The sequence below is a fragment of the Lipotes vexillifer genome, unplaced genomic scaffold (assembly GCF_000442215.2).
Source record: "Lipotes vexillifer unplaced genomic scaffold, Lipotes_vexillifer_v1.1 scaffold1679, whole genome shotgun sequence".
Classification (NCBI taxonomy): Eukaryota; Metazoa; Chordata; class Mammalia; order Artiodactyla; family Lipotidae; genus Lipotes; species Lipotes vexillifer.
The window spans coordinates 410,360-421,452 of record NW_006796614.1 but is presented as its reverse complement, the minus strand read 5'-3'; the positions used below and the strand labels follow the sequence as shown (position 1 = coordinate 421,452).

The window sequence follows — 11,093 nt, the reverse complement described above, 5'->3', positions numbered from 1 at the left end:
CGACAGCCCCCCCCCCCCGCACTTTTTTTTTTAAGTAACCTTACCTTCCTACAATCAAATAGCCATTCCTCTCCTCTCGAGGTTAGCTGTTGTGCTGCTAGTTCCTCTTCTCAGTTAATTTTAACATATCTTGAGAGTATTCAGTAACAGTTTGCCAATACTCATATCTTCTCACTTTAAAATGTGCCTTGTAAAAACTTGTGGTGATAGTTATGTCATATACAATGAATATGTTGTAGTTTGGGTATTTTTCCTGGACATTCATGAACATTGCAGCCATGACTCTTTGTGAGAATTCTCTCTGATACTTCCACATGACATTGTTTCACTTATTCCTTTCACCATCACAGCCACCCAATGCTGGAAAGAACCATGACAGTATTATTTAATATCAAGTCATTTTTTTCCTTATTTGGACCCTGAAACTGCATCCCTTGGGGACCAGAGATGGTGCTTACGTGTGGAGAAAACATCATGTACAAAGGCTTAGAGTGTGACACTGTGGCAAAGGGGCAGTAGCTCAGGATAGGTGAATTACAAGGTCCATGGGAAATAATGGTGGGTAATAGCTAGAAAGGCAGCGGTAACATTATAAATGGCCTTGTTTGGCATTCTGTGGATTTGATTTGCTGATGGTGAGTATTTGTTAGGCAGAAGGTACAGGATCAGATTTGCATTTGGAAAATATCATTCTTAGCTTATTACACAACAGACATAGAAGTATGTTCATTGCTAGACTGGGGCAGAAGGTCAAACTGTGGAAAGTTAATTGTTAATTTCAACATTCGATCCTGTTCAATTCCAGTTGGCAAGCAAGACTGCTGTAGCCTAAGGGTGGAAAGAAAGCTTATACAGGGCAAATGTTAGTACTACATTGAGTGCTGGGGAGCCAGTGTTTGGTATACTTTAAAATGAAAAGGTAAAATCAAAGATGAGGTTCCATGTAAAAATAAGTTTATTAATCACCTAGCTTCTGGAGTTTGGCACTGTGGCTAAATAAGTTCTTCCGTAACTTATTGTTAGTAGAAAATTTTATTTTATTAAAACTCATCAAAAAATAAACTTGTTCATTTTCCTGTATATATAGGTAGAACATTCTGAACAGATTTTTATAATTTTATGTTTCAAGACCTTTTTTTTTTTTTTTTTGCGGTACGCGGGCCTCTCACTGTTGTGGCCTTTCCCATTGAGGAGCACAGGCTCCGGACGCGCAGGCTTGGCTCACGGGCTCAGCCGCTCTGCGGCATGTGGGATCTTCCCGGGCCGGGGCACGAACCCGCGTCCCCTGCATCGGCAGGCGGACTCTCAACCACTGTGCCACCAGGGAATCCCCCAAGATCTTTTCTTGATATGAGATTATCATTCTGAACGTTAATAATTATGTATAATGGAATGCAGATTTATAAAGTATATGTGGGATGAATGTATTCTGGCCTCCAGGACATACCCCAGCCTGCACAAAATAATCCTCTAAATTTTTAATGTAATGTCCTTAAATAGTGTGTGCATCAGTTAAAGTGTAAAGAAAAAAGTGAACCAACTACCAGTTTATCTGGGATGGTCTCAATTTACAACTGCTGTGTGGGATAATTATTAATAATGCCTCCTTTCATACTAAACAAGTACTTTGATCTGGAAGAGAAATTATATGTTCACCCTTTTAACACCATAGGCGATGACTGATAAATAAATCCCAGGGTAAATCCCAGCTCTCATACGCACCATTTGTTCAATTTTAGCAAGAAAACTCACTCCGGTGTCTTCATCTATAAAATTGGAGAAAATAAGTTTTACCTTGTAGATTTGTGCCTTGTAGATTTGTACCTTTATGAAGAATAAATGCAGAGTTGGCTTTATGGATGTGAAACCCATGCAGTCCCACAGTGGGGGACTTCATGCTGAGAAGGGCCATGCTTTGCTTAATGCTCTACTGATCTCTTGAAATTGTTAACATGTTTTCAACAAGTGTAGTACGTTTTCCTTTTGTACTGGGCCCCATAATTTATGATGAGTCCTGATTAAATGAGAAATATGCTAATTTAATCCAAATTTTCTTCCTTAATTCTTCCATTCTGGTTTAAGTCCTGATTTTATTTCACCAAGTAGAAAATCATTTATAGTCATTTTATAATGCAAATGTCACTGGAAATATTCAATAAACAATCTATAAGAGGTATAGAAAAGTTTTATTTGAGCCAAACAGGATTATAGTCTGGGAGACAGCCTCTCAGATAACTCTGAGGAACTGTTCCAGAGAAGCATGGTTTTCAGCACAGTTTTATATCTTTTCAGAACAAAGAAAGTCAAGCAAGTTGGGGATACATCCCTTCAAGGTTTAAAAAAAAAAATACAGATCAGCATGTGTACAACAAGTCAGTATGTCATTGGCATCTGTGAAGGGAGTCTTATTACCAAAGGAGTACCAGCATTGGCATCCCAGGAAAGGAGGCATTTAATTTTTATTTTTAACATGGGCATTCTTTGCTTCTGGTCAGTGTACACTTTTTTAAAAAATGATTAAAGCAGATGTACAATGTATGTCCGGTAAGCCACAAACAGGCTGTTTTAATAAGCATAAAATTCAAGTTAAATAATGTATTAGCCAGAATGATTTCCCCATACCCCGATATGTGAACATTTCTTCCATTAAAATCAACTGAAAATTAAAATATAACAAAAGCAGGTTATTGTTCATATGAAAGGAAAATTTCCTTTATATTTTACACTTTAAAACCAGTGTTTATAGTAGAAGGCACTTACCTATTCAAATTTTGAGAACATTACAATAAATTATTAGTATATTTTGAAGTAAATTATCATTTGGCCTTTATTAAGGGGGTGTGTTATATTCAGTTAAAATAATTTTAATATCATAAATAATTCTCCAAAATTAGAAAGAGTCCTCTGGCTTTTCACACCTAAGTGTCTTTCTACACCTGAATAGTCACACTGGGGACAGTATAAATATCCTAAACTAGTTTTCTTTGTATACAACATGATGCCACCATTAGTACTTATACGTAAAATATTCATGATAATAGCTTTAATGTATCAAGCTCTTGTTGTATGCCAGTTTCCTTCTAAATGCTCTACATGTATTATCTACATATAATAATACACACACACACACATACACACACACAAACATTCCTGTGAAGAGGGTATTATTATTTCCATAATAATAATTACAATATTGAGGCTTAGAGAGAATAAATAACTTGCCAAAGCCATATAGATAGAAGAGAGCTTAATTTTGAAACTAATCTCTGAATTTTAAAGCCTGAGCTGCTTATCAGTGTTTCAGTATTTTGCAAGTTGGCATTCAAGTACATATTCTCAGAATTACATGATTCTATAACATAGTTTGAAACTGTCTGCATTCCCTAATAAATAATCTAACTGATAAACATATATGTGTATTCTGGACCATCTGTATGACCTGGGAACTTTTGTCTCCATGCCCCCACAAGCATGCCTAGATTCTAATAAGCTAGTGAGGAGGAAATGAGGCAGATTTAAAATGTAAATAATTCCTCTAAGATCAAGAACAAGACAAGGATGTCCACTCTCGTCACTTTTATTCAACATAGTTTTGGAAGTCCTAGCCACGGCAGTCAGAGAAAAAAAAGAAATGAAAGGAATCCAAATTGGAAAATTAGAAGTAAAATTGTCACTGTTTGTAGATGACATGATACTTACATAGAAAATCATAAAGATGCTACCAGAAAGTTACTAGAGCTTATCAATGAATTTGGTAAAGTTGCAGCATACATAATTAATACAGAGAAATCTCTTGCATTCCTATACACTAACAGTGAAAGATCAGAAAGAGAAATGAAGGAAACAATCCCTTTTACCATCATATCAAAAAGAGTAAAATACCTAGGAATAAACCTACCTAAGGAGACAAAAGACCTATACTCCAAAAATTATAAGATACTGATGAAAGAAACCAGACATGACACAAACAGATGGAGAGATATACTATATTCTTGGATTGAAAGAATCAATATTGTGAAAATGACTATACTACCCAAAGCAATCTGCAGATTCAGTGCAATCCCTATCAAATTACCAATGGCATTTTTCACAGAATTAGAACAAAAAAATGTACAATTTGTGTGTAAACACAAAAGACCCCAAATAGCCAAAGCAATCTTGAGAAAGAAAAATGGAGCTGGAGGAATCAGGCTCCCTGACTTCAGACTATACTACAAAGCTACAGTAATCAAAACAGTATTGTGTTGGCACAAAAATAGAAATATAGATCAATGGAACAGGATAGAAAATCCAGAGATAAACCCATGCACCTATGGTCACCTAATCTATGACAAAGGAGGCAAGAATATTCAATGGAGAAAAGACAGTCCCTTCAGTAAGTGGTTCTGGGAAAACTGGACAGCTATGTGTACAAAAATGAAATTAGAACACTCCCTAACACCATACACAAAAATAAACTCAAAGTGGATTAAAGACCTAAATGTAAGGCTGACGCTATAAAACTCTTTAAGTATTATTAAAATAGAAATAATTTAAATCAATATTGGCAGTTTATGAATTTTTTGTTTTTGTTTTACCTTAAAAGGTCTTGAAGGAGCTTTATTGGGTGACACTTCATGTGACTAATTGATTGTTAGTATCATATCATTAGTTCTTATTATTTTATGCTTTGTTAAAATAATATTATTATTATTATTGATATTATACTGACTGCTCCATCTTGATCATTTTCATTTCCTCATTAGGTTTTTTTTTCTTTTACCTGAGTTTTGTTAATATTTAAGTATTTAAACAGTAAAGCATTTAAAGGTAAAGAATCATTCAAAAATGAAATTGATCTCTTCCCTTTTTTTATACTTTAAAATAAGTAAATTATAAATTTAAACATAATAAATTAATCAGAGATCTACAAACTTAAAATACATCCTGAAAATGTTTTGCCCTCATCCTTTTCCATGCTGTCCTTTCATCCAAGGGGTGGGGGGGAATACTGAAACTATTGTGTATTTCTATTTATGTACAGTGTTCTGTCCAGAGGCAGTAGTTCCTTCTTCCTATCATATGAGAAGGAGTGAATCATCTACAACGTAAAGCCCTTCTGTACATTATTTTCATGTTAGCCTCTAGTTAAAGTAAAATGCATTTACACTTCCATACATTATATTACTTGAAATGATAATGCTTTCTATTAAACTGTACTTCAATATTCTGTTTTACCTGCAGCTGAATGTGGTGCATCTGCAACAAGTAATGAAGGAATTCTGCTCTCTCCAAATTATCCACTCAACTATGAAAACAACCATGAATGCATTTATAGTATTCAGGTTCAAGCAGGAAAGGGAATCAATATTTCAGCCAGAACATTTCATTTAGCACAAGGAGATGTTCTTAAGGTAGGTAAACTCAGAATATTTATATTTTGATCATTTTAGTCATTAAGTATACATTAATACATATATACATGTATATGATATATATGTATATATAATCAACCATAAGTTGATTCTGCCATTCATAGATTTAAATTATACATTATTTCCCATTTTCCTGTCAATATTTTTACTGAGATAGAATGTTTTCTTTCTAATGTTTATTTATAATAAGTAAATTTTGATTTTATGATACATGAATTTTTTTTCATGACATAAACCCGTTTATAATATTGTTTTAAAAAGCAAAATACAGAATTTTTTGTAATAGAAGAAAAAAGAAAATGTCTCGTGAAAATGCCCTAAGATATTACCAATAGCTATTCACTTCCTCTACTCCAGTAGTCTCTCCTATGCTTTGTAATTTAGTTTCTGAACCCAATTTGCTACATAGCTGTTTTCTTTTTTTTTTAACATCTTTATTGGAGTATAATTGCTTTATAATGGTGTGTTAGTTTCTGCTTTATAACAAAATGAATCAGCTATACATATACATATATCCCCATATCTCCTCCCTCTTACATCTCCCTCCCACCCTCCCTCTCCCACCCCTCTAGGTGGTCACAAAGCACTGAGCTGATCTTCCTGTGCTATGCGGCTGCTTCCCACTAGCTATCTATTTTACATTTGGTAGTATATATAAGTCCATGCCACTCTCTCACTTCATCCCAGCTTACCTTTCCCCCTTCCCGTGTCCTCAAGTCCATTCTCTACATCTGTGTCTTTATTCCTGTCCTGCCCCTAGGTTATTTAGAGCCATTTGTTTTTTGATACATGAATTTTAATGTTTCAATAACACCAAAATAAGAACATTTTCATGCCAAATATCTTATATTCAATAAATATTATCTATGAAACATAATTAATCCATAAATGGACATTTATTTATTTTTATTTTGATGTTTATTAAGTAACCTATTTCTGTTGATACATAGATAACTCTTTGCATTTATGACTATGAAAAAGTTTATAATTTATGAATATATCTAACAATATCTATTAATTATTTAAGAAAAAATATACCTTGTTGATAATAAACATTTAGGACAAAATTTGTTAATTTATTTAAAAAATTTGAAATAATCAAATTTAAAGATAAGATTAAAGGGAGTTAGTTCCCTGGTGGCTAGTGGTCAGGACTCAGTGCTGTCACTGCTGTGGCCACAGGTTCAGTTCCTAGGTGGGGAACTAAGATCCTGCAAGTGGCACGGCGCTGCCAAAACAAATTTTTTTTAATGATCCGATTTTAGGCAAATGAATATTTTCATACTTGCTGATACATATTTTTCAAAGTAAGTGTTTTGATAAATACAGTTTATATTCATTATTGGAATAAAAGTAAACACTTCTATAAAATCACATTTAAATATTTAAAAAATGATCACATACATGTTTTTCTCATTATCAAGATTTCATTAATCCAGGTAAGAAATTCAACATATTTCTGTTTTCACAAATCCTGAAAAAAATTATGATATCCCAGGTTGACTGGGGTGGGGTATTTTTATTTAAACAGTGATTTTAAGGTTGTTGGTTATGTTCTTCTTTTAAAAAGAATATTAATTTGATGATAATTGATGGTTCTCTAACACAAACAGTTCTGTATGCTTGTAAGATTTGTATAGACATGGGAAATATTTTCTGCAGTACACTTAGATATATAAAATTTTAGTATTAATTTAGAGCCATTCCCATTCTTTGTGCTTTTCCTCAATAGGCAACAGAAACTCACTGTATTATATCTTCAACTTCCAGTTCATTGTTTGAATTTTCCTGTTAAAATAAGTTTATCTGCTAAATTGGAGTCAACATTGAGATTAATGGGATGCTTGTACTTAGAATTAAGACAGTGGTTATCTATCTATTTATTTATTTATTTATTTATTTATTTATTTATTTGGCTAACTGTGGGGAAAAAATGTATCAAGGTATAGATCAGAAATATGAGTGTAGCTACTAAACTGTATCACATAAGCAACAATAATAAACATGTATTTATAAGTTAAAAGTCAGGAAATGCTTCCCCATGCCTACCACAATCCTTCCTAAAATATTTCTCTTCTCTCAGTGATGCCTGACATTTCTACATTACTTTTCCATACTGAATGATGTTTATTGTTTGGAAAATTCATTAGGGACAACAAGTGATGCTTTTTTAAAAAATAGCCCTAATATGTTTCTCAGAGTGCTTTCTAACGTATTACTTATTTGGAGTAAGGTCATATGCATTTGTGATGTGTGTTTCCTTGAGGAAGGACGGGACCTCAGTAATAAGTGACAATGTGAGGGGATGTGATGGTGAGAGACAAAGGAAAGCAGGAAAAACTCAATTTAAGGCCCTTTAGTGGATTTCATTAAATAGTGACTTTTCTTTCATGAGTGAAAGGATGAAAATTTATATTCCCAGAATTTTTGTTTTAATTATATCTTTCCTAGAATAAATATATGTTTTCCAAAGTTGAAAAGATTATATACTAAAATTAACCTGGAAACACACCAATTCACTTATCCTTCTACTGATAGTGTAACCTGGGATTTATTCTAAATTATCACATTTAAAGAACTTCAGTAAGCCATACTACATATACGGTTGGGGATGGGCTTTTAAACTCTGTCTGTCTTCATGGTCTCTCCACAAGTGTAAGATGTAAAATGCTTGTATGTTATTCTTCTCATTAATTCCATGGATGACTATTAGGTCAAAGATACCTACTGACACAGGCACAGTTAGGCATGCACAAACAGACAGTGTACTGTGCAAAGGACAAATGATTACTTCTCAAAGACTGTTAAGCCCAGAGTCCTCTCAGGATGGAAGGTCATTTGCCTCACTGCAAACTAATCCATGAGAGCCCATTCTCAACCCCAGCACTTTCCAATATTAAACCTAGTAAAGTCAGTTCTCTTTCTCCATCCCAACTAAGACATAAGAAGAAATAAGAAAAAAAAGTAGCCCATTATGGAACTCTCTGCTCCTTGACTGAGAGATTTAAAAGCATTGTTTTTCTTTATGTGGTAGGATCGGCTACGTTCTTTGGAATGACATTCTCTTGTAATCTTTACATGGGTATAAGGCTTGGAAGAAGGTTTGTTTTCTTCTGGTTTCACTTACTATATTACATCACTGTATTGGATTCTGATAAAAACAGAACAGCAACAACAATAAAAAACAATGTGTGTTATTTATCTATATCTATACACACACAAAAACAACTTTCCTTTCCAATAGCTCAACCTGTAGGATGGTGCTTGTTTACTCATTCACCCACTCTCTCTCTCCCTCCTGCTTCTTTTTATAAACACCTTAGTTATTTATAACCACACTAGCAAAGTTTCAGTAGATCTGGGGAAAGTAGGTTCAGTTGGTTTGCACCTGGGATTAAGGAATTTTATAAAGCTCTCCAGATTATGTGATGACCAGCAGGTTTGGGAATTATGAATATATCTTTCCTTGGTTCTGTTACTTTCAATGGGCAAGAATATTGAACTTCCCAATCCCTCACTCAAAATATGTAACTTAATTAATTCTTTTAATTAACATTTATAGATGGTGTTTATTATATGTAGGCTCTAAACTGTCAATAATGAATAGCTCTTCTTGTCACCTGGATAGGAATAAAGCTGAATACCAATCAGAAATACTCTTTATGTTTTTGTTGTCGCTGTGTTTGTTTTTATTTTCAGAAAAAGACTAAGCACTATGTTTAGATAAAGAAATGTAGCAGAGAAATAATTCAAGACAATCTTTTTACCACAGTCAGCATTATGAAGTTTAAAGACATTTCTTATGCAAAATGTAGACTAAATGGATTATTATGGAGAAGAGCCAGTAAAATATCCCAAAATTGGTTTTGAGAGCCCAAAAGAAAGGGTTAGGAGATGTATATCATATTTATGAAAAACTAGATAGTTGAAGGACTGAATAACATTCTTTTAGAAATATGATGAGAAGGTTATTAATGTGTTGCTATTGTTATTTTCTAAGGTGTATTATTTTTAAGCTCTTTCATAACCTATTTGTGAATCTTTGGCAGTACCACATGTGAGAGCCTATTGTTAAATTTTCAGTACTTTTGTGAGCTGGTTGTTAAACATAGCCATTATTAAAAATTAAATTGTTACAATTGGATTACAATTAAATTAAAAAACAAAGGTAATAAATGCACCTTTTCATTTCCTAATTATTTTACTACTTTAACTATTATCGGTGCTTTTGAGGTTAGTTATATATAATGTATCTGTGTGGTGGAAATACTGTGTCAGGTTGTCCATCTCTTCCCAACTCTGTATTCAACAGTGTCACATTGATAGCTTGATATTAGCCATAGTAAGTGTTTACACTGCAGAAATTGGCAAATACTACAAACCCTGACTTGATTTATTGCTTTGCTCATTGTCATTACATAAGTAGAAACAGGTTGTATCTGTAGCCATTATATTATGAATAGCATAAAAAATTGAGAAAATATCTTTTCTAGTATTTGAAAAGTATTATTCAGTTTAGCAAAGAAGTTGCTCATATCATTTACAAACCAGTGACATTCTGATATAACATCGTTTTTGATGTTTCATTTTCATCTCACTTGTTAGCAAAAATATCAAGCAATAGGGCTTCCCTGGTGGTGCAGTGGTTAAGAATCTGCCTGCCAATGCAGGGGACACGGGTTCGAGCCCTGGTCCTGGAAAATCCCACATGCCGCGGAGCAACTAAGCCTGTGCGCCACAAGTACCAAGCCTGTGTTCTAGAGCCCACGAGCTGCAAATACTGAGCCTGTGTGACACAGCTGCTGAAGCCTGTGCGCCTAGAGTCCATGCTTTGCAACAAGAGAAGCCACCACAATGAGAAGCCCGCACACCTCAGAGAATAGTAGCCCCTGCTCACCGCAACTAGAGGAAGCCTGCATGTAGCAACAAAGACCCAATACAGTCAAAAATAAATAAATAAAAATACATATTTTTTTAAATCAAGCAGTGTTCATTTAAGAACAACTTTTGTCTGTAAGTTGCAGTTATAAGTTGCAGCTACAAAAGTTTGGCAAAAAAATACTGAAAGCACTCTGTAAGAATCAATTAGCTCTATGGAATTTACAATAATGAGTATTGTATATTTTATTCCTGTGTATAAATAGGATGCTACACATTCCTTAAATCAGTGATTCACAAATGACAGTCTGTGAGCCAAATCAGACTGACACCTCTTTCTGTAAATACAGTTTTAATAGGAGAAAGCTGTGTTTATTCATTCACATATTGTCTATGGCTCCTTCTGTGCTAGAAGGGCAGTATTGAGTAGTTGCCACAGAGATGTTAACAGCCTAAAATATTTACTATCTAAACCTTTTCAGAAAAAGTCTGTCAATCTCTCTTTATATCAATAAAATTTACTTAAAAAACATATATATGGGTATGTACGTTCACCAGTTTGGTTTGTTTGAGAGCTGGGTTTTAAATATTTTCTAGCACACCAGTGATCTCATAAGTCTACCACATGTAACATAATAAGATTTAAAATATTGTCCTTTTTAACAATTTTAAAAATTAATTTTTCTTTTTCATTCAAAATTTGAACTCTAACTCAACTTATTAGAAAAAATTATTTAAATTCCAAATCAACCTATAAAACAAATGGCCAAAATGAAAATTCTAGTATTCATGAGCAGGAAT

At 33.6% G+C, this 11,093-nt stretch overlaps 1 protein-coding gene across 2 annotated transcripts in view; it reads left to right on the top strand.

The window, feature by feature from the left end:
* Positions 1 to 11,093, top strand: part of CSMD3 (CUB and Sushi multiple domains 3) — a 1,097,972-nt gene that overhangs the window by 750,960 nt on the left and 335,919 nt on the right. For both annotated transcript variants that reach the window (XM_007468748.1, XM_007468747.1), the window contains one exon: positions 5,224 to 5,393. In XM_007468748.1, coding sequence (XP_007468810.1) covers positions 5,224 to 5,393 — 170 coding nt within the window. The remainder of the gene's footprint in view (positions 1 to 5,223; positions 5,394 to 11,093) is intronic.